Consider the following 25,155-nt stretch of genomic DNA (forward strand, 5'->3'; position numbering starts at 1 on the left):
ACCACCACCACCACCCCTTCCCTCCATCACCCACCCCTCTTATCATGGTGCTGTGCAACTAATTATAAAAACTGCACAGTTGGATAATTGCATGTCCACATTGCCAAAACACTGGATCAAATCAGAAACCGATTGAGTGTAAACAGGATAATTCATTTTCCTAATCTATTCATTTGGGTCACGAGACGTGACCAATAATTGTCCCAGAACAGGTTATATTACAGTGTATTAAAAAGGTAACATATTCTGATTTAGCACTGTAAGTGATATGTCACTGAAAAGACACTGTAGTGACGCTACATTTACCTGCTCAATATTTAACTTAATACTGTGCACTGATTCATCCGGTACTGCTTTGTCCTTTCAAGTATCATGGTCGTCCCTGGTTCAGTCATGATTAGTAAAATCAATTCTTCAAGGTTTCTTGAAAAAGAAGGTTAGAACATATTAGAGGTTCCGTTCCTACAGTGCAGTGTAACTTGTTTTTTTCTGGGTGTCGGCCTTTGTCACTCACCTATGCTAACACAGTGGTCACATTGTAATCTAGGACTTCCTGTAATCTTCCTATGTGAACTAGTTGGCTAGTTTTACCGCCATAGGTCAGAATGAAAAAACGTGGATCTCCTGTATTGTCTTTGCTGCATTTTAAGGCAGGAAGTTCAAAGGGAAATTGCTGCAAGTACTAACCCTAAGATTTGAAATTTTTAATTCATGTTTATTGTATTTATTGTATAGTAGTCTGAAACTAATTTTTAGTGAGATGTACTATTTCAAATACATATTTGTTATGAGGACTGGGGAACATAATCTTTACAGCAAATACTCTGTGACCTGCAGCATGTACAGTACGCCAGGATCGGGTTGTGAGTTGTTTAAGACAATTTTACGGTTGTAAATGTGTGGGTGTATGTGGGATGATATGTTCAGTTTGCATGCCGAGCCCTGTGAATATTTCTTCCATTATGAAATGAAACTGTACATGGTCTGACATCAGTCTGATCCAGAGCTCTACAGTCTGGTTGTTTTGACACCTCCTGCTTCTTCCTAGCTAGGAAATATCTTATACTCTTTGAAGAAACATGGGGAGAAATCCGTGGTTTCTATTGATCCGACTTGTCAACACTTAGAGTCGTAAAACAGAGCCTCACCGTCTGTCTTTTACCAGCTGTGTGTGCATTTGAGGCTCAGTATCATCAGTATAGGCGTCACCTTTTCACATAGCCACAGTAAACACTACTGATATACGTAACATTCTATCAAACATAATTCTAGGCTAATGGACGGCACTACCATGATGATGTCATAGGTGTCAAACTCCACAAACCGTGGTTAGTGATATTTCCTGATTTTCTTTAAAGTTTTTATGTTGTTTCTGTATGTGTGGGTTTTTCCAGGTACCTCAGTCAAAATTAAACGTTTGTGTCTCTGTGAATTAAATGAATATATGTCAAAAAGCAATAACGATAATTATTAATTTACTGATGCATCTGAACATATGAACATTAGTATCACCCAATGCTCACTAACTGGCATCGGCCATCAGGAAGTAATGGTGACATTCACTGATGGTCAAATCTAAATATATTAGTGTCTAATCGGTCACACATATTGTAGCGTCTGACATTTTTTTGCATAGACAGATGCAAGGGGAAGATGACCCTTCCTCAGGTATGTGTTAAATGTAGAGGACGAATTTAGTTGTGTGTAACTGACTGTATATCTACAGTGGTTGATAAAACATTCACCTCTAATTCTTCTTAAGCTCAGTGTTATAACATAGACTGATGCATTTTTTCTTTTTAGACCAGTGTCTCAGAATGTGATGCTAATCTAATCTAAATTTGAGATCATCTTACCTGCACACATACATTTAAAATTAGGAAACGAGTTTTACCAAGAAACTTTTTTTAATGCAACCTCCCTAGGAATGCAGTGCACATAACATAAGGAGAGGTACAGGTTCAAATAATGACCACAGTGACAGAGGGACAATTCAACTTTAAAATATTTCTTCCTGGACACACTTCCTTTACACTAATTGTCCCAAGACGAAATAATGCAGACCACTTGCATCAGGAAAGCAACCTGGTTTTAACAAATATCACAAATGTATGTCGTCGCCAGTGTCAATCTACGAAGATGGAAATTAGCTGAAAGTGAATGGTGTTGAGAAAAACTAATTATTTAGTAATCGTTTTTATCGTTGACAATGTGTTGGTAATTGCAGCCTGAAGCACCAACACTGTTGAGACAATGATGCTCTAAATAAAGATAAGGTTGCACCTATTGCTGATGTTGAAAACGGTTGCATCAGCCCAGAACAAACAACACAATTCCCTGTTTCCCAGCCGAGTGCTGGAGGAACCCTTCTCCCAAATGGACGGTTGCTACCACAGAGAACAGTATATGAAGCCCTAGTATAATAATAGTGCAGCCTCGCGGTGCATGTACATTTGTTTCATAGCACAGATTTACGTGGGCTCATTTCCTCAAACGATCTCTCACTCTACGACCTCTCGAGAGCCTGCTCTCTGCACTTTCTTCCTCCTCCATGGTTAATCATCAAAGATGTTGTCGCCACAACTCAGCCGTGGAACTCATTGTGTTTGAACACATTTGGAAAAAGCTTTTAAGTCTGTTGAAGTGGAGGCAAATGTTTTCACATATTCAGAATTGAGCTTATTTCCATAGAAATGTTCCCACAGGGGACTTTCAGGAGAATTCTCCTGCTGCCAGGAAAGCCCCTCCTGGGTCACTCTGAACACACTAATGGTCCCTATTAGCTCCTGTTGTGTCCTGTCCACTGGAACAGAAACCTTTCTTCACCAGCCATGCCTTTGTGTTCAGAATTGTATTTCTCCATCTCACATTTCTCAGAGCTGCACTCGTTGGCAGTTTGTCTGACCTACAGTTTGATGGTTTTTTTGGTGTAATAACATTAAGTCCCAGTGCTTTGACAGCACATCACACTAAAGAGTGTGGTATTTTTGTTTGTTCAGCTTGCTCTCAATTAGATTCGGTGCAGGCTCTGGCTTCAGGGATTGTCGCTTTAGCAGAGATTATCGGGGAGAGGAAGTTTATGATGCCCCTGAACTACACTTCATACCTGCTGAAGGCTCAGGGTATTTAACCCTTCTACTTCCTTCCTTTTTAAATCTCAACAAATACTTGGAAATTTGGCACAAATTTTAAATTTTAAATATATCGGGCTGCTTATTTATGGAAAAATAAAATCTCACTCTTATTACTATACAAAATATACAAAATATACTATTAATTGGTAGTAATGAATAGTAAACGTTGATGCCTGTCTTTCCTTTTGCTTATCTTCTTGTTGATATAACTGAAGGTGTATTATTCACATATTGTAAAGTAAATATTTAAGTAAACAAATTAAATTAAAACCAATGTATCACTAACTTAAAAATGAAATATAATATATTGGTACACATTCATTGGCCATTTGGTACTAGACTGCAGTGAAAGAATCAATATTTTACCAATTTAATCTGGTCCTTTCAGAGTCAAATACTAACAGAACAAAGTATTTATTTTTATTATTATTTAGAATTTAATTATCCTTAATGTTTATTTAATGATCCTTCAACAATGGCACAGTGGCCACTGGTCCTGGGTACCAGTCGGTACTAGCCAGTCCTTGTTACAAAATAGGTTGGGGATCCCTGCTATTGAACATGTCGTTTATCGATGGCTGTGACTCAGAGAACGTTGATGTAGTTTTACTACCTTTTCTTTTTTGTTTCTGTGTTAGCTTCTGTATGAACAAAGTCGTTTCTAGTTGATAGAAAATTCAAGAAATACATATTACTCATTAGAAAAGATGTTTAGAAAAAATATTTTGACCCAACGTATTTTTTTACTATTTTCTTTATTGGAAGAATTGCTTTGACATTCTGATATTTTTTTTACTAAATTTTTTACTTATTGGAAGAATTGCTTTGACATTCTGCAAGGACAATTCATGTTAAGTTTTCCAGCTGGAGCATCTGTGTCATACTGAGTGGCAGTAATTGAAAATTAGCTCAATAAATTCACTTAAAAGCCCACTATCAGTGCCACCAGTGGGCTCAGTAACACGAGTGTCTGCCTGTGAAGTGTTTTACATGAAATCTATAGAGTTAGTAAGGTTGTTGAGTGGCTGGAATCGATGTCTGTCCGTCATGCTGATGTGGTGGTCGGGAAAGAGCTAACCGAAGAGGCAAAGACGATTCACTGTGTGAGCAGAATATTTGGAGACGGTAAAAAAGCGAGTATTGTTAATAAATCTGTAGACATATTGGGTCGAAGGATCAAATTGTGAACTTCATGCTAATGTGGTGTTTAGAGATCTGACCCTACAGGCAGAAGGTCACTGGTTTGTGTTCTGAAAAAAAGAAAAATTATTAATCAACCAATTTCTGTATCTTAAATGCAAAAATACTAATTAAAAATTATTTGACAAATGAATATTATTTACTAATACATATATAATAGTATTTGAAAAAACATCTTAGGTTAGAAGGTATTACATTTTATATATGTATAAACTGTATATATATATATATAGTTTTACACACATTTGTATGTTTTGGTCACTGGTTAACATTCTTTCTTTCCACCCTATGACAGTGAGAGAGGTGTCTGTGTAGGAGGCATTGGAATTGTTCTTAGGTAACTGAAAATAAAGATCAGGATCTTTAAGGGGGAACTTTTGATAGTTCTTATAAAATACTGTACGCATCAACACTTAAAATCCACCCACTTTGTTTCTCCTGGCCTCCTCTCAGACAGCGTTCTTAGAATCTTGTTACTTCCTAAAATCCAAACCGTGTCAGCTGTGGGCGCACAGTTTGTTGATTTTAAAACAGACAGCCTGAACGTTGGTTTTATTGTCAGCGTTCTCTAATTCATTTGTCCTGGACTGTACCCAGCTTGTGTCTCCACGTTGCTCAGACAGATTAGAATGCTTTTATGGTCAGTTAGATGATTGACTGAAATGAGTCAGGCATTTGGCTTCTGCTCGGGGTGAACAAATACACTGGCTGTCGCAGTGGGACAGATTCAGAGATAGACGGATGTTGGGAAGCTGCAGTTACAAACAAACGGATGAGCACAGAGATCCATGGGAGTGAAAACCTAAAATCCTTTCCAGCCATGTTGGGAAATGAGCTCGCTCAGTGTAGCACATGCCTGAAGAGTTCACGAAGTAAAAGATGTGTTTCTGTATGTGTGTGTGGATGAATGTGTGCGGGTAAGAAAGAAAGGTAGCGAGAGAGAGAGAGAGAGAGAGACGGTCCTGGGTTTTCAGATAAGCTTCCAAAGACATGATGTGTCTCCACCCAGGGTGCAGCACCTGCCCTGATGCTACAGCTAATCTTCTTAAACTGTCAGCTTGTGCTTACTTTTCCTTGCTGAGTCTGGTCACACATTACAACACCAGGGAACAGAAAATAGAAATACACATCCATAGTGTGGCACAGAGGTGTTATATGAAGCTACTGCTATAAATGTTTCTACAAATGAGTTTTGAAACCTCACGTGTGTACTGACAGCCTCAGAGAAAAGTAATTCATCTAGTGATTGTGAGCAGTTAAGATAATCTCAACTTGTCTGCGAGGATGTGTGCAGTGGTGTCCATCAGCCCCATGCGGCCGTTGAAAGTGCTGCTGGATGAATGGGGTCTCACTCAGTGGCATTAAAATGTAATTGGCACTGTTTGGGCTCAAGCCTCCTGTAACTTGTCAGCTTTACCATGGGAATGTTAGCCTTTATGCTGCTGAAACAAAGACGCAATAAAGAGCAACACAAAAACAATACGGCCTCCCTGAGACTGTGGCATTTATTTCACAGTTTTCACAATAGTAAATTCAACATTTATAACAGAGATGGTTATCACATGCCTTTTATTTCAATTTAAATTTCAAACTTTGAAAACGAGCAACATTATGTTGTGATGTTCAACAATCTTTACTATTTAATTATTTAAGCTACTGCTTCAGCTTCTTGGCTTCTATTACTTTTACACCTTGGTTGATGTGAGCCCCAGAAACAATTAAAGTAAGTGAGATCCAGAGAAATGACTTTCAAACAAAGGGCAGAGAGATTTTTTAAAACAACTCACCCAGTCCTCCTAAAACTTCAGATTTGTGTTGTTAATATAAAAAATATTGCTGTGGCCATGTAATGAAATGTATATGAACTCACATGATTGGTAAAGGAACATTTGAATATTATTGTGTTAGAAGAAGTGACGTTAACCATAACGATCAAACAAAATGACTTTTGAAATGACTGTAAGTGCATTCAAAACCAAAACGACTTTATTTTTAGATATTCTTTATCGGCTTCTAGTGGATCGTTTACTTCGTTCATGCTGTAGAACTGCTACTTCCATAATTAAATATTCAACTGTGCCATTAAAACCCATTTTAATTGCCTACAGGTCGTTTAAACTGAGGAGTAGTCGATGTAAGTATTTGCAGGATCTGGACGTTAGCTTGTTACGTTCGTCTCAATAAGCCTTGTTGTTGAGCTGTAATGAGGAAAAGAACTGATGAAAGACACTGTTGTTTAGAAAAGCTGTGTTTGGAGGCAGGATCTGAACATGGAGGGCGAGAAAAGTAAGACGTGTCTGAGAGTGAACGTTCTCTGAGAGCGGTGGTGGGACAGACTAAGCTCGCCGGGCTCCACTGGAACAAGGTTGGCTGGCGTCACAGCAGGTGAGCATTCTGGCTGAAGGTCAATATAATGAAATATAGCCTTTTCTGAATGACAGACGGTGGATGTGTGTGTGTGTGTGTGTGTGTGAGGTATTTTGCTCTTGACTAAGTCCGTCATCTTAGATTCTCATCTTGGCGTCGTCCACGTTAACTAGCTGCAGTACACATACTGCATGTGTTCCAGCACTGGCACGGCTCTGCTCCCTCACCTCATTCCTCACACTGATATCCGTCCATACTTATTCAATTTCCTGACGGTTTCTGAGCTGAAGAAGATTGGGTGGGTAATCCACAGGCCAGAGAGCTTACTGGCCCGTGGCTTTGCTTTGTCCATAGACTGAATGTTTTGTGTTTTGACTGGAGTTGAACCTGAGATGTCCCATGTGGGAACAAATACACTGGGAAAAAAAACGTCAAAAGGGTAATGGGAATGTCAGGAAATGTAGGGTTTAACGCCAGAGCTTGGTTTATAACAGGAACAGCAGTATACATTTAATTTTTAGTTCATGCAGGGTGTTGTCTTTTGAGCGGGCAAATTAATATTGAAATTCAATTTATGCGTTGGCTGTGATACGCCTGATTTTCTGATGATTTCTTCTTTCTCCTCTTTTTTTGACTCAAAGTTAAAGACTATACTGCGGCGGAGTTCAAATACAGACAAACCCTCATCCTCTGTCATCCCCTCAGTCATTCCCAATTCATTAATTATGGCAGAAACCACAGGGACTAATGATGATATTCCACAGGGTGGTAATGACACAATTATGACTGTTGGGCCATCAGTCATCCACACTGAGCTCAGACACCGTCCTTGGCATTTTAAAGTCGGATCTTTCCCACTTAAAGATTCATGAATAGGATGGAATCTCATATTATCTTTGAACTTAATTACTCCACAGCAAAAGTTACTGATGTGACGGGGCATTTTTACAGACAAGAATAGCCCCGTTCTACAGGGACTGAAACGTTGCCTCATTCATGTGCGGTACTATCGGTATATCAGAACCGTACTAGATATTTTTGGCTGTTTTCTTCTCTTTTTTTTGCTGAAATAAGATCATTTGTATGCCAAGACTTTGAGCTTTATTTTGGAAATGATTTCATCTGTCACGGAACATGTCAAGGATTCTCCCCCAGAGAAGTGATTTTCTGCTCCGCTCCACAAAGACAGCTCCTAGTGCTTTATGACCCGAACACGCCCAGCCCAGCTTTCGTATACCCTCATACCATATTTAACTACTGGCAATTAAACCAAACTACAGCCCTTTGTCGTATCTGTCACTGCACTAATTTAATGCTTCGGTGCAGCCAAGATGAGCTGTGTCTTGATACGGAAGCAGATATGATGCGCAATAGCTTCACCTTCTGCCTACAGCTCAAACAAATGCACAGAATTGAAGGTCAGTGGATAAAATTGTGTTGTCAAGTAAGGAGTGGAGCCGTGTTAGGATGCCAAATAAAAGAGATGACCATGTTTATGTTGCCATGTATTGATTAGTAAATTAGTAGTTCCAATAAATGTTTTTTGAACTTCCACGGATGCCTTAAAGCATTTGTCTTCACCAGTGGTGTTGTTCTCATCTTTGTTCAGCAGTTTCAGCCCCTCCCCCCAAAAAACGAAAGTTTCATTTTCTATTACCAGGTAGAGGTGAAAGGCTAAGTTTAGTGTAGGAATCACTGTTGTGACACTGATTGAAAAGCCACAGCATCTCTCCACACTCTGGTGTGTGTGGGGGGGCGGGGGGCAAAGATGACAGGATATATCTACTACAGTATAGGTGTGTTCATATAGTTGATGTTTATCTACAGACTTCCTCCCAGGAGGCTAAAAACATTTATATCTGAGTGTGGCAGGTGGCTGACTTGAAAGGTTGAAGGAAAGTGAAAGAGCAGATGGTGGATTTTTTGGTGACCTTGTGATAAAAGTCCAGGAGTGAAAAAAGAGGATTTCCCCACTGAACAAAGTGCAAACCCTCCGATAGATGACCTCCACTTGTGCAGATTTCTGCGTTGTCACATCATTACAGCACATTAGAAATCCAAATTCTGTATTTGTAAGTTAATATATTTCAAATGAATCTAAAAACCTGTCTGCACTCAGTCAACTGATACAACATTACCTTGGCCCCAGGGCACTGACATCACTTTAGTGGTGGGCACCTTCATTGAATATTACTCAGAAAGACAATGTTGTCATAGAGATGTATTTTCATACCCTTAATTTAGGAATCCATCATCATGCAGAGTAAGAAAACAAGTCCAGCCTGATGGTTTTCAGTTTTGAGGGGGAGGAGAGGAGGAGGAAGAGAACATGGGAGAGGGGGAGGTGAGAAAACACTGGCTGAGTGACTTGATAATTGAGCCCTGGGTTATTCTCATGTTAGATGATTTAATGAGTTACAAAGCAGAGAGGGTATCCTGTGCTTGGGAGCTGTTGACTTCATTACCAACAGTAATGGTGTGTAATGATGTGAGGGGGCTGCAGCCTGTCACAGTGCAGCAGCCGAGGGCTGATACCCTGCACTTTACCATGATCACGGGGCACGTAACATCGCCGGGGCATATGTTGTACAGTGTGTCTATAGAGGCGAGTTGTAGGTCGGCCATCAGGTTAAGTAAAGCTAAATGTTATGCTGAGAGGTCTGTGCCATTTGTTTTAATCAGCTGTAGGAAGTCCAATATCGTTAATAATAACACAATTCAATTAATTTAATTTGTATCAATATCTATAGATCTGGAGTCCCAAACCTGTCTTTACCCTCAGTCTATCAAACATTTGTACAGTAGGAATTCACAATCTCAACACATTTGTACAGTAGGAATTCACAATCTTTTATTTTTTTAGTCTGCATTTGACGACATTTCTAAGAATCTGAGCCCATTGAACACATTCATGAATTAATGTGAATAAACTCCTTGACGTTTCAGTCAACTATTACAGTGTGTTATTTATGGCAGTAGTTGTACTACATTCTAGCTGCACCTGAACAGGAGATTTCGGTGATTTTTTTTTTGTCAGTGACATCTATTTACAGGAATAATCTTATGTTATATAAATTATAATAAGTGCATTTCACAAAAAATAAAATAAATCCCTACAGGACAGCCATCCATCTGGAATACAGTATCTGAAATCCCTGATTGACCCTGGGTGAGAGAAAAGTGTCTTTTTATAAATCTAAAAGGTTGCTTTTAGATAGTTAGATTTCAGTTTATGGTGACGTCCCTTTTTACCGTTTACCCATAGCATTCTCTGTGTCATTTTCCAGCATTGACAAAGGGCCTGTAGATATTTTAATACTGGAAGAGTTCATAATGGTTTTAAAAATGTTGGTATGTCTTTATCATTTTAAAACCCGGCCCTACCTAACTGAATAAAAAAATAAAATAAAAAATAAAAAAATAGGTAAATCAATGTGGCAATATCCTGCATAAGAGCTGAATTATTGAATATAAAATAAAATAAAAAATGACCAGGAGATGGAGCAAATACTGCTGTTTCACTATTAGTAGATGTTCCTTGTACTTAATTTTCTTGTTTTTCACTCATGAGGCTAGAAAAACAGGTCAGAGTTCATCGTGCATCATAAATAGAAATGAGGCTGAAGCTGATCACATTCCCCTGATCTTTACCCACAGGAAAATTGTTGTCGTACTTCAGTGTACATTTATGAACACTGAATTACCTGGTGTTGTTCTTGTCCATGAAAGTCCTTAAATGGAGCACAGATCCTCTTGAATGCAGTGAAAAGATTAAACAAGCAATGGGATATTAATAATACAACTTATTTGGTATGAGTCATTACATTAAGGCTGTCAGTCAGAGCTTTACTCCATTTTTTCCCCCTAAAAACTAATCTCCTCTGAAATTGAAACACAACTTTGTCCTGCTACAGCTTTTGTTTTTATGGCCAGAGAGATTAGATTCCGTGCAGCGCCTGCAGAATTGCACATGATTTAACTTTCTGGAGAAAAGCAAATATTGTCTGTGGTTGTGATTGGCAGAAGGTTAAACAGTCTCTTATCAGCAGACACAGGATATGTAATCACAGAGGGATGCTCAGCTCACAGCACTCTACCTGAGAGCCTGCTCCATCTGCACATCCGCACTGAATGGAGCTATCAAACTCTCAACCACAACAGCGCTGTGGTTTCATCTGGCTGCTAATATGTGTGTGCGTGCTCCAGGAACACAAAGAGTTTAAGGGCCTAAACCATAGTTAACATGTTGACAGCTTTTATCATCAAATCTTTATGAAACTAATTTTGATACAAGAAAAAAAACCATTAATGTAAAAGATGTCTTAACGATACATTATTTCACTATTGTTTTCTTCTTAAAAAAACACACAGGAGAGTTAAATGAAGCCTGGCTAATAAATGAAACCAATGCTTAAACACTAAAACACTTTAGGTAAATGTATTATTTAGTAAGTAAAATAATCCTCATTTAATGATGTGGAAACATTTTCACCTACAACATTAAAACAAATTAAATAATCCTAACACCACATGAAGCCTCTCATGTAACTTCATGTAACAAATCTGTGACATCAGCCACAGGAACTACTTCCCGGGTTTCCTATAATAACTTGTGACAGATTTTAATTCTTTTCTTAATACTGTTCATCCCCTAACATGACATTCCTCTGTTAGTGCAGACCTTTTTTGGCTTATGACCCCATTTTGTCAATCAATGCCCGCAAGCTCCTGCATTTTTATATGCTGTATTTTATTTGAACTGGATTTATATCCATGAGAGTAAAAGAATAGTGTTCAAATTGGTGTGTGGTGTTTACAAAGAATAATGAGTAAATAAAATCATATTTTATCAGTGATTTCTAGACATTTCATGTCTATTAATGTCTATGGAACATTAATTTACCCCTAATTCATGAAAATACTATAAAAAGAAAAACATATTTAATATTTCGTTACTATTTCTTTATTTCCATTTCACCTGTTAAACTTAACTTTATTATAACTGAAGGTTTAACAAAATAAATCCGAACATTTAAAAAATTCAGACTAGTAATTTATCAGAGAGATAGATCAATACTTTGATTTGATTCAATAAATAAGAATAAAATCACCAACAGAAGGGGAAGGTGACTTATTAAAGGTGGATATAGAATGGTATAAACTATAAAAACTAAAAGCTGTATAGTATAAAAACAAATAAACGGAAGAGATGATCTTCAAAATAACTACCCATTAATAAACTTGTTTCCAAAATGTTGTAAAATTAATTTTTAAAAAATATTTTTCTTGATGATGATATATATCTATCATATTTGCAAAACAAACTGACATTAACATAATTTAAAGACTTTTTATTGTGCTGTAGAAACAATAAAAGGCAAAATACAAATGTTGCTTTTATTTATTTAAGTTACTACAAAAAACCAGAACAAGAACATAAACACGGACATTTGTTTTGCAAATACTATAATACTGCTTAGAAAAGAATATTACAATATAAAAAAACAATGACAATTCAGTGTACCGGTAGTTCAAAACATGTCTGAAAAATCACAGTACAGTCAGATATTTCCCTGATAAGCTCAAGTATAAAGATACACTGTAATGAGTTTCTCACATGTACAGTGTTTAACTTATAATTTCACACATGTCCACTGAGGTCAAAGGTGTTTCTTTAGGGAGATTAAAATGAGTTCTGCTCAAAACAAGAGACTAAGAAAAGTGTTTGAACTCTTGTTTTACACATTTGAAATAAGTTCTTAAAAAGACACTTTGACGACCTGCAATGTGCTGTGGAGGTTATTCCAAGACCGGAGCGCGTAAGCCAGACTACTAATGTCATATTTCAAGGTTCCTAATTTTAGAAATCCTATTAAAAGGCAATATTCTGATATCAGTGTCAGGATACTATCACATTAAAGGGATTTTATTCTTGCTAGTCACTGCTTACAGCACATTATACTGCTGCATTTTTATCTTGACTCCATTATTGTTGTCACTGGGAGTGATGCTCAGGGAGCCAGCTCTATCTGAGAACTATAAAAGATGTCCAAACCTCGTTTACCTAATCCATAGCTGCTGAGCTACGTGGAAATGCCAAACGTTAGTTTAGTTGCCACAAAGTCTTACTCATACATGTGAAAATAAAACCTATACAACTCAAACTCTGGATGATGACAAAACAAGTCTTTGAATAACAAATGTTCTTATGTGCTATGTTAACATATTCTTTGCGTCAAAGCAAGAGAGAGAAATGACACGCTTAGAGCTTCAGGTTTAGCACCGGTATTGATGTTTTCAAGTATTTCTGTTTTTTTTTTGTCCTGAGAACTGTGTTTAATCCATTCCAGTTCAAATGCAATATTTTCTTAGGAGGACCTTTGGTCCTTTTGGTAACAATAACATGGCTTCCTCTTTCATCTTGGCATTTTTTAAACCTGGACACCTCTTAACCAATTGAAAGAAGGAAAGTGAACTACTTGTCATTGTGACACAGATGTGACCTCTGCTTTTAACCCATCACCAAAGTGAACAGTGGGCAGCTTTAAGCACCCGGGGAGCAGTGTGTGGGGACGGTGCCATGCTCAGAGGACCTCAATGGCAACTGGCAGCTGGTGGACTCAAACCTGAAACCTTCTGCTTCCTTAACCACTAAGCCACCACTGCACCGTAAATCACTAAGACCTAGATACAGATCCTGTTGCGACGGTGCCATTGACTGTAGCAGTTCCTTGAGGTTGTGAAACAAAGTGTTTTTTGACACGTGCTGCAATAGACTGGTGATTTTCTTTTGCATACCACACATGACCTTCTGCCAGCAGTGGCTCGATTTCTGGGGGCCACATTAGTCATTTGTTCCACGAAGTAAGAGGGCAGATGACCCAAAGCTGGGACTTCAGATGGCGTAGCTGTGGACTCGTCTGCAGACCCAGCAGCTGTAGACGTTATTGGGGTGGCTTTGAAAGGAGAGGCTGGCACCATAAAGTTTTGTTGAGGGGACCGACGTGGAACAGAACCAATCTCAGCCAGGGACAAAATAAGTTGTTCTCTGAAGGCTTTCTGTGTAACTGCTGGCATGTTATGGAGTTTGCACATTTCTTTATGTAGAATGAAGGCATTCACGGTGGCTATGTCCACAAAATGATAAAACAGGGTTTTATACCATTTCTGCGTTTTATGAAGGACATTGTAATATCCAATAAGCGCATCTGACAAATCTACACCTCCCATGTGACGGTTGTAATCCTTGATGCAACCAGGAATTGGTACCTGCTTCACCGTCCACTCTCCCTCTGTGTTCTTCACTCTACGCTTTGCCAAGTCATTGTTGTATGCTTTGTGTATCGTGGTGCACATTGTCACCTCCCGGGTGTCCAGCCACTTGACAAATAACAATTTGCCCTTTCTGATCCACCGGATAGTTCCTCTTTTTGTGCTTTTGGTCATCAAATTGTTTTTAGTTTTAGGAAAACCAGTTATATTGGACCGAACGGTGCCACAGGCCCAGATTTTTTTCCCAAGCAGGTGAAGGAACAGAGCTGGACTGGTGTAAAAGCTGTCCACGTAGAGTTTGTAACCTTTCCCGAGAAAGGGAATGTCAAGTAATCTCATCACAGCATCGTAGGCCAGCCCTTTTCCTGTGGGCTCATATTCTTTGCCCCCGTACACAAAAAAGTTCAGCGTGTAGCCACACACAGAGTCGGCTAGAACATAAAGCTTGAATCCCCACCTTGTGGGTTTGTTTTTTATGTACTGTTTGAGTCCAATCCTTGCTTTCGTTGCCACCATTCGTTCGTCTATAGAGATATGTTGGTAGGGGTGAAAAAATGTGTGGCAGGCCTCTAGAATTTGCTGATACAGCGGCTTTATTTTGCAAAGTCGATCATAAGCTGTTGTCCCCTTCTTTTGCTCATTTGCCGCTTCAACGACAGGATCATTCATATGAAGGCTGCGGGAAATGGCTAGGAAGCGTCTGCAGGGCATAACAGAGGCAGGGAAAGGCAGACTGAAGAGCTTAGATCCCCTCCAAAAGTCTTTAAAAGTCTTGAGTGGTGCGATACCCATGTAGAGGACAAGGCTGATGAAGGAGTACATATCTGCTGATGTAACCTGGACCCAGCTCTCCTTCTGGTTCTGGTATTTCTTCTTTCCAAAAGCATTGGTGTTTTTGACCAGTGTGTCTATTACACTGGTGGAAAAGAAGAGCTGGAAAAGATCAAGTGGTCTGTAATTTGCAGTTCTGTTGAGCTGTGGCCCAACATCTCTCTCAGGTCTGAATCGTGGTTGAGGAGGCTCTAAATCTTCCTCCTCAACACCGCACCACCTCTCGTCATCCTCATCGTCTCCCTGTGCCTGGGACTGTTTTCCTGCTTGGCATTTTCTCTTTTCGTTCCTCCTCCCTGCAGTTGAAAAAGTCTTATCAGGACGTTTACAGGAATTGTTTCTGGGTAATGCTGCAAAATAAGTTTTTCTCCTGTGTGAACGCAGCTTGTACATGGTAGATGGAGAATTCAGTGATGATGCTGCAGCAGAGGACGAAACAGGTTGACTACGCTTTCGGGTAGATCTTCGGGTCAAAGGTGTAGTTTCCCTCTCCTTGCCTGAATTGTCCTCATTGGTCAAGTCTTTCCTGAGACAAAACAAAATAAAATGAATATCACAGTTATTTTCTATTCCATAACATGTATTATATGCAATGTAAAAAGGGATTTTTTTCAAAAAGAAACAGCACTGCTTTAAAAATCACAAAACACTGCATGGTTACTAGTCTATGTTGGTTTTTGGTGCTAACCTTATGATGAGCCATGTGTTTCAAACTCCACACCTCCGTAATGTTTAAACCAGGTGTTGTCAAACATATGGCCAGTGGGCTAAAATTGGCCTGCTAGGGGTTCATTTTGGCCAGCTTGATAAATTTTGAAAGCAAAAAATAAAGTACAGAAAAAATATAGGCTATTATTATTTCTAAGTATTTAAGTGATGATTGTAAGGGTCTGGCCCACTTGACATTTAATTAGACTGTGTGTGGCTCCTGAACCAAATAAGTTTGACACCACTAGCTTAAACAAAACATTCTTTGCTTGCTCAATTGAGCAAGGAATAGATTGGGCTTATTTACACAAAAGAAAAAAAAATCATGAAGCAATTTTACAAAATGATGACAAATTTGGATCTTAGACAATAGAACATTACATGAGTGAAACAGGTATCAAAATTAAGAAGTATAGTCTCTAATGTCTGTTTTCACCAGGTAATGTAATGAAACCTCAACCTGTAACTTATCATCGCTTTTGATCAGACCACTAATTTATTCATTGCTTACTCTGTGTTTAAAGGTTTTTGGCTGAGTTTCAACTATTTGAGTGTGACAGTCAGGACAAGTCAGGACGGGTGTAAAAGCCAGATGAACCAGAGATGGATCATTATTAATATATGGATTTATAATGCCAGGCTATATATTCAAAGAAAAGCCTCCTCAAAGACTACATGTCTAATACTCTGCCTAACTAAGATCTTAAACACAAGGGCCTCTGCAACATGTATACAGTATGGATTTTGCTAAATCCTTTTATGTGTCAGAGATACTTTCTTAATAATTGGTGGCTAAATACTGTTGTTACACCTACTCCTGCAATTCAAGAAAAGTAGGAGGTTTTGAATATGAGTATTTATTTACTCGAGGTAAATCTGCTTTTGCAAATGAGGGGAGGAAAAAGGTCTGAGCACGAGGTGGTACTCTCAAGAATCAGATGTTTCCTGCTATTGTTGGAGGTCTAAGCAGAATGTCTAACCAACATTAGGTTATGAGACAAAAAGTACAACTGAATCAGTTAAAAAAAAAAAACACATTCGTCCTGAATCAGTACTTTTCTACTACAAACCATTTCCACAACACACAAACATCAGCATTGATTGAACAGCAATGATAGCTAACAAATGGCTAAATTTCCAAAATGTACACTATACATAATAATAATATACAAGTATTTGCAGCACCAAGTTGAAATGTAATAAAATAACAACGGTTATGTCAACATCTGGTGAAGGTTGGGTTCAAAATGGCAAGTTTACTGGTCATTCTTTTTGAATCTCAAAGGTGACCACAGCATAGTTACAATGTGAGTGGCAGAATTTACACCAGAAGCCCTTCTTGAACCTGGGATTTGGGGGCACTGTGGTTATTTTTTTATTATTATTATTATTTGATTAAAGTAATAAAAAATAGCTCAAAGTACTCATGGCTGTGGAATGTCTCACCAAACGTCCACTCCAATCAGACACCTAGCTCATAAGTGACATATGGAAATTGTGGAGCTGCCTCTGCTGTGCACAGCGTCTACTGACTCGATAAGAAAAAAAATCGATATGATTACTAATAACGTTTATCCCTGATCACAGTGTACAGGGAAGTACACGTGCACCAGCTGTGTGCGTTACCGGAGAGTCACTGTTGCACTTTGTTCCATAAATATAAACGATTCGAGATGCCGTTAATAATTAACTTAAATTAAAATTTCGACAAGAACAGTCTTACCTGATCTGGCCCCTGTGCGTTTTGCACACAGCTTTATCATCCCATTTCGTATTACTTCTTTACAAATTTCATCACGTGTAAAGTAGAATTTCTTAGATCGCTTTAGAAATTTTATTTAGGGTTAAAATGTGCGACGCCACTGTTAAAAGTCACATTTTTAATTCAAACAAAGAGGGAGGTTTCTTTGTACTCACTGATCCGCTCCTGGGACAAACCCACTCTGACTCCATTCACCCCGGCAGCAGGTGCTGCTGCTGGGATCTGCATCAGACTGGAGCTGTTCCGATTCATCCTCAGTCTCTGAACGAAACATCTCCTGAAGCCGATATCTGATCCGCGGAAACCCCAAAATCAGTTCTTATCGTTGTGCAGGTCCTTTTTTACTTCTCGTGCGTATCCGCCCCTTGTCATTGTTGGGAGGTGAGGGGGGTGGTGGTGAATTTTGTTATGCGGCCTTTCCTGTGCCGATAGGAAGTCCCGGATGCTGTTGACCATATTTGGCAGGATTGTACAGCCTCTTTCCAACGAATCCTGTCAAAATGTAATGATGTGGTTTGCAGTACCGTTAAAGTAAACTAAAGATTAGTAAGAACATCACAAGCCACATTTGAAAATGTACTTAATGTCTGTATCATCTAAGAAAACCTGATTTTAAATACATACTTCCTATAATCTTAATGTATAGCAATTATACAAAAAACCATAAACTAAAGCTGTTAGATAAACAAAAAAAGTCATTGTGTTTTTTTTAATCTTTTTTGGTAAATAGGGCTGATCAGACTGCATCTTTATGGGCTGTTTGGTTAGGAGACCATCAATAGTTTTGATATACAGTGATAACATTTCAGCCATTAGACCACAGACACAGGACGTTAAAATGAAAAAGCACTCTTTTCAAAGTCCATTCTGCACCATCTGCTACAGTTGCACTTACTAAAATTCACCTCGGCTAAGACTGGTGTTACAGATGATTCTTTGTGCCTGTTTCTTGCATGCTATTTGCGGCTAATGGGCTGGAGTAGTAGTCCAAAATGAGTGTGTAGCTCTGAGGTTTAATGGGTTTCTGCTCTCTGGACCTAACCGTCTTATTATTGTCATGTTTTTTAATCTGAACATACTGTAAAAATAAATAAATAAATAAATAAAGTCTTACGTGATTGCAGGGGATACTGTTATAGTACCATGGCAGAACAAATACATGTTTATGTACATGGTGGTGCTCTGTGTGTTAGATTTTAAGGGTTATTAGAAAAAAGAAATAAAGAATGCTCTTTTGAAATGCTAAAACAAAGAACCGTAATTCAGAAGACATGTTGTGATGCACTGGTTTCTAGAGTAAAATCTTGTATTTGGTTTGTCTTAAAACAGCTTAACTTGCTGATGTGCCTTTGTTATTGCTCTATATGTCATCTTGTCCCTTTGGTCCTTGGCGTAATCACCACAGCTGGCGGAGGTCACCACACAATAAACCATAAGTGGTTTGTAATAAGCTTCGTAGGCTTCCAAGTCACCAGCTAAGGCCAAAGAAGCAGGACATTCACTCTGATATGTTGAGCTGTGATCTAAATGCTTATTTACAAGCAGCGGCCTTACCACGTAAACCTTGGTGAAGCTTCTCATTAAACTTTGTAGCTACTGTAGTAGAATGCTATAACAGGTTGTGTCAGCCTATAGGGCAGAACTAATAATTACCAAGGCTATGTGTTAATTGTCTTTTTTTAGAGGGATCATCCAGGTTAGACAGCCCCTGGTGCAAATATACATTTAAGTGAGATCTGGTGTGGTGAGAAAAAGAGGTGGGAATTGAAGGATTAAATGGTGTTATCACAGCTCAAATGGAGCACTGCAAATGGCCCCAGAATCATTGTTTGAGAAACAGTTTTGACAAATGTGCTGCTACAGGAATGCAGCCTGACTGTAATAGATGTGTACATTAGAAATTTGCAGACAAGGAGTTCCTTAGTTCCTTGATGTAGTAGAAAATGCAGTTTTGGTAAAGTGGTTATTGTCAAATATCACAGTTCCATCAACAATGTAAGCCTCAGATTTGCCTTAGATCGCAGTCTTAGTTCTCATCGTCTCACCGCAACAGAAAAAATGATAATGCCATTAGCATTGATCAGCCCACATCCTGCATCCTGAATCCTAGTATAATTTTCTACTAGTGAGAATTTATTTTTTGTATTACCTCATTACAGGCAAATCGTGTTGGGGAAATCTCACAAATGTGAGGGTAGAAACCTTATATCTGTAATGCCGTGTATTAATCTGCTGCACCAGCATGACATATTGCATTAATATGTGTTTGAAAGTGTGGGGACCCTGTGGTCATTAGAATTATTTAGTTTGACCACGCAGCTGCCTGACCTTGCTCGCCTTTCCTTTTAAAAGTCAGAAATAGTGGCGTTAGCATGAGTCGTAGCTGAATAAATTCCCTGTTGCTCCTATGACCATAGTGTGGTGAGGCTGTATGAGAGAACTTTGAACACTCAGTCAGATGTCTAAAGTTGAGGACATAATTATAGCTTAGTGGTAAATTGATCTCATGCGATTATGGGATAACATAATCCCATAATAAAGTATATTGGATAACATGTGGCTTGAATGACTTGATTTTTCTTCTATTCTTACAATATAGTCGAAGTCATAAGAAAATCGTAAATTATTCAGGCTCCTGTAGATTGTCAATACTGAAAGCGTAAAGGTTTTCCCTTTACCCATTTCAACTCTGTTTTGTTATTACACACCAAAACCCATCTTATATTGGTTTAATCAACAGAGATATGTAAAAATAATCATTCTATAATAAAAAATATGACTAAAAAATTACAAATCATGACATGATTGACTTTATTAACTTTCCAGGATCAAACTCTGTATTTGTTGCTTTCTTTAGTCTTAATTAAATTAAATGATGGGACCGAAATATTTTCTGTTATGGGGAAAAAAAGCTCTAACTTATGCAACAGACTTAAGAGCCACCACATTGATGACGATAAAAAGGTAAAACAAATACTTTTAGAATTCATCTTGTCTTTTTTTTTAAGGTAAAACACCTTTAATTTATTGTTTGTGATGTAAATTTAGTCAGATTTCAGTTTTCAGTTTTGTTTAGATGAAGAGGACAGGGAGCCAGCATAAATACACAATAAATAAAATAGCATAAATAACAAGAATTTTACTCCTCTTATATAGTATTACAGTAGCAGTTAGTGTCAAATGAAATAAAATAATTTTTGGTACAACAGCAAACACATGGCCTCCCAAAGATTCCTGTTCTCACCACCTCCTCCTCCTGAGCTCATTTACACCTCCATCTACTGTATGTTTTATGCAGTTCCCTGTTACCATTTGCTCTCCGTCTAACCAAGCAAATCCTTACACCTCCCACTCTCAGCTCACTGTTCACACACTCGGATCATGCTGCAGTGGAGGGGAGAACTTCTGATATCTACCACCCCCGATCTCTGTTGATGAAGAACTAATTAAACATTTCCTGTGGGTGTAGTTATACTGAGGTCTGTTGTGTCTAGTCTCCGTGTGTGTGTATGATGCGTGTGTGTTGTTGTCACGGCTGCGGTTATATAATTCTTCTTTTTTTATTATTATTGTCATTCCATTATACAATTCCGACCTGTAGATTCAGTTTGTGCATTAGAAGCTCATTTATTTATCCTAAACTAACAAGGAGCGATAAAATGTTTTTTTTTTTATGCGTTTCCTGTGTGAGTGCCTACTGTAATTACTTTGCCCTATTGTCATTAAATGTTTTTATGCTGGAGAAAAAAAACAAGCGTTTATTCGAAACTATCAGTCAAAAAATGATGGAATGGAAATTCAAATTCCATTGTGAACTACATGATTTTACCATGGCGTTTTGTGGACAGATGCACTGGATATCCTATGACAAATTATTACATTATAGGCCACATGATCAGAACAGCATCGCTAATAAAGTTTTGTCATACTTAAAATAAGTAATGAACCCAGCCCTTTGCAGAAACACAACTTCGTAACAGATATCTATCTCTACTGTATATCAAATCTCTCTCTCCGTTGTTGTTGTTTTTTAAACCAATAGAGGAGACAAAGGAACCCAGATTTAAACTCCATACTAAGAAGGGGTAATTGACACCATTAGTAGCAAGAGCATTGACCACTAATGTGAATAAACGGTTGTAGAATACTGCACATAAATAATGAGAATTTATCCAGAAATAAAATAGTTAATCTGCTGTGATTCAAGAACCAAGGCTTTGTATCAGATGTCAAGTGGTACAACAATGGATCCATTCTGTACAAGAGCCAGAATGAGCCGTGAACCAATGCCCTTTCAGTTTCTTCAGTTTTAGCCCAAGGGTATCATCAGAGCACTTTGAACAATCCGATAGTTACAAATTAAGAGTTGTTTATTCCATTCTGGAGCCTTACCAGAATATAAAACAGCTTGAAGATGTAAAAGAAGGTTTAGAAGTAAGGATCCGGTTTGGTCAGTCACTGTATGGTAATGTTTCGGCTTTAGAGATGAAATGTGAGTGCTCGGTGGAGCAGACATGGTCTGTCACTGTTCGGTTTGGTGCTGTATTGTTAGCGCTAGCACATCAGCTAACGACATGCTAATGCACATCAGACAACATGACCCAGATGCACTGGTCAGAAAGACAATCTGAGGATTTATTGTCTGTAGGTTTGGCACTTTTTCACTAAGCCAGATCCCAGTTAATAAAATGATGACAAAGATTATATATGAGTAGGACAAGGTCACGGAGTGGTACAAAATTTTGATTAGTCCCAATCTGTGACTGATCGAAAAGTTAGTCTGGCACAAAACCTAGGAAACTTCTCTGCAGTCCTTTGAAGCCCTATCCCAGCTGTACAGAATGACTTGATAACTTTCATCTTGTTCTTTTCTTTGAAGAAGGGCAGATTTATCTGGTGTTAGGTGAGACTGTAATTACCATCAGTCGCACCTGTGAGGTGACAGCCCGCCCTCTATCCTCCAAAGCCAGTGGATACAAGTTACATCTAAGTGTACATTCTGTCTTGCAATGACAAAAAGCCAAATATATCTAGTCACATACAAATCAGGACAACTGGTCACCTGGAATTACAGTCTATTCTGTTAGAAAATAGAAAATACTGTAGGTACTTATTCAAATTCTCCAAACCAAATGGCACAATTTTGGATTCTATTAATTTGATTGTATTTAATCCATCCAAGTGCTGATTAAAGTGCATATAGTCATCCAGTCCAATAGAATAATCAATGCTCAATATACTGTACATATTTCTTAAATATGACTGCGTCAGCTCCTCTCAGCTACATTACAGGAGGCCGAGCTTTAACACAGCTGCTGTGTTATGGTGCTGTGCTGCAGCTGCAGACATTCTGTTGTCCAGGAGAGCAGCAGAGGTAATTGCTCCATTCGGTACTCATTATCCCACAATGCTAAATGGATTTGTTCGCCATTATAGCAGCTAACAATCAGCCAGTGCAGACATCGGTGGGCATGTAGATTTGGAGAAATGTGAAAGGCACGTTGTAGCGTATAATTCACATTGCCTTTGGCAAAAGGAGCACTGTGGAATGGCCCTTTAGTTCTCAAAAATGGTAAACAGTACACTGAGCAGTGTTCCTCTTAATATATGCATTTTTTATGTTTCTGCCACAGCCAGTGTAAAGAATCTTCGTGGATGTGCTCAGTTAGTGTGTGGTTGTCGTGAATGATTCCTGACCAAAAGGACATTTGATTTATGACACTGGTTCTAATAATATATTGTTGTTGTGAAAGTGGTCACAGCTGACGGCCAGATTAAAGAAGAATTGGAAACATGAAGTTGATGGTGGATGCTGGACGACAAAGGACTCAACCTTATAGAACACGGGTTTCTTTTTTATCTTTACTGTAATGAAGTCTACCAGCTGACAGCAGCTATTTACTGTCACATTTGTACTCAGTGAAGTCTTGGCGGTGGCAGTAAGACCTCAGAGCCTAATCTCAGCACATATTTGATTGTAGAAATAGTGCTTATGCTGCCCAGTTACTCTGTTAGACGCTTATGAGACTCTTCCACCAAAAGAACTAACCTCCTTATAAATTATTCCGACACTTGAGTGGATTTTGTCCCCCATGAGTTTGCACTCCAACATTATGCTGATTCCATGTTGAGCTGTCCTTAATCCTAATAGGTGTTTTTGTTGGCAGGCCACAAACACAGTCCATTTATTATTACTTTGTTTTGTTTTTTACCTTTTAATTACCTCTCGTAGATAAAATCTGCTGCTTACCATCTCTGTTCCTGTATGTGAATAAAATGTTTGAATTTTCACAACTGCTATTTCCCCTTAGCCAGAGCCTCAACTGGACCCTTAGCTGCAAAAGCTTAATCCTTATTCTGTGGACAATTTCCACTAACAAAAAACTATTTACCCAGGCTTCAGAACAGTTCTGCTGACACTGTTGATATAAAACAGAATGGAAAAGCCACTTATTTAGGATTGTGTGCCAAATCATTATAGCTAACATTAGCTAACGTTATTTTATTTTAATTGAGCAAGATCTGCAAAATTGGAAGAAAAATAATCTCCTTTTTTGTCATTGTACAGACACAAACACACAATGACATTTTTTCTTGGTGCTTAACCATCAACCATTTCCTGGTGAGCAGTGATGCTGTATAAACTAAAGTGTCGCTGTAGCTGTGTTTAAGAATCGACGATAGCCAAGGTGACTGACCAACAAAGTCATTGCCTACGACCTAAGGATAAGTAAAGCAGTGTGTGCTGGTTAAATATATGCCTATATGTAGTTATATAAAGGTAAAGACACATTATACTAAGTCCTGAATATGGACAATTTAAATATTGGTGTATAAATGGGTCAGTTGTTAAAAAATATATATTTTTACATATAGACATTTTCTGCCTTTCCATTCAGCAGAGACAACAGAGAGAACAACGGCTGAACATTAACAATGTCTTTTAAGAGTTGATGCTCGTGAGAGTCATCACGTATACAGATGAGAGTTGCAGGCTTTATAGGTAACGTATTAAATTTCTCCAGTGGGAGACGGTTGTCTGATGTTTCATCAGAAAACGACATTGCGGTTTTAAATGAGGCTGCGGGCTGTTGGTGAACCTCCTGTGATCAACAACAGTTCCAGTTGGTCGGGGGCTTTGAGGGGAGACTTTTAAAGAGAAATCAGCACTCACTCCTGCTGCGATGTGGTTAGTCCTCTGAGACCGAGGATCAAAGCCCCAAAGACAACCTATTAAGCTACCAAAACAACACATCCACATACACAACGGTGTAAAGACATGAAAGACATGAAAGACACAAGGATAAATCCTCAGCAGACATAACAATAGTCCTAGAAAACGTATAGGAATCTTCCTGAACTCCTTTATTGATTTTTTTTCTCGCTGACAGCATATGGCTTTCATATATAGAATGTTTTCAGACTGTTTCTTTCTTTCTTTTTCTTTTTTTTAATTTTTAATGTGTTCAAAGGGAATTTTGTATCCCATTTTAATCGGTTTTGGCTAAATGCTGTATTCAGTGTGAGGTTTCTCAACCCGACCAGCAGCTGAACTGTTATTTTTTTTTAGGAGTATAAAAAAATCTCCTTAAATTAAAGGGGAAAAGCTACACTATTAAAGCGGTGGTGTGGTAAGCCATCGTAATACAGTGGAAGTTGTGGAACGTCTCCCTTTTCGAACAATTTGTTTCACGAAACCAAAAATTGCCCCAGTTTTCGTACCATAAATTGGTTTTGAGACAGAAGTGAAATGGACACACCTCATAGAGAATAAGATAAGCTGCAGTTGAAGTTTGTGACTCATTCCTCATACAGTTCATATGGATTGATTCACAGCCCCTCACAAAGACCTCACAGTTATACAGGAATAGTGAGTGATGG

At 38.4% G+C, this 25,155-nt stretch overlaps 2 protein-coding genes across 3 annotated transcripts in view; one reads left to right on the forward strand and one right to left on the reverse strand.

The window, feature by feature from the left end:
* LOC103398389 (protein kinase C-binding protein NELL1) overlaps positions 1-25,155 on the forward strand; it is a 194,480-nt gene that overhangs the window by 105,700 nt on the left and 63,625 nt on the right. The window lies entirely within an intron of this gene.
* Positions 11,826-19,373, reverse strand: LOC107988117 (piggyBac transposable element-derived protein 3-like). The gene is made up of 2 exons (XM_017030668.2): positions 17,430-19,373; positions 11,826-15,330 (listed from the first exon to the last, which is right to left on the reverse strand). The coding sequence occupies exons 1-2, from the start codon at positions 17,546-17,548 to the stop codon at positions 13,386-13,388; spliced, it is 2,064 nt and encodes a 687-aa protein (XP_016886157.1). The 5' UTR covers positions 17,549-19,373; the 3' UTR covers positions 11,826-13,385.

The sequence above is a fragment of the Cynoglossus semilaevis genome, unplaced genomic scaffold, assembly GCF_000523025.1.
Source record: "Cynoglossus semilaevis isolate Cse_v1.0 unplaced genomic scaffold, Cse_v1.0 scaffold1033, whole genome shotgun sequence".
In the NCBI taxonomy this organism is placed as follows: domain Eukaryota; kingdom Metazoa; phylum Chordata; class Actinopteri; order Pleuronectiformes; family Cynoglossidae; genus Cynoglossus; species Cynoglossus semilaevis.

What these genes read in the sequence shown, in the direction of transcription:
- LOC107988117 (XM_017030668.2), bottom strand. Translation starts at nt 17,548, where the DNA reads ATGTTTCGTTCAGAGACTGAGGATGAATCGGAACAGCTCCAGTCTGAT. An exon ending in TTTGTCCCAGGAGCGGATCA is followed by an intron (nt 15,331 to 17,429) that starts GTGAGTACAAAG and finishes GTTTTGTCTCAG; the next exon opens with GAAAGACTTGACCAATGAGG.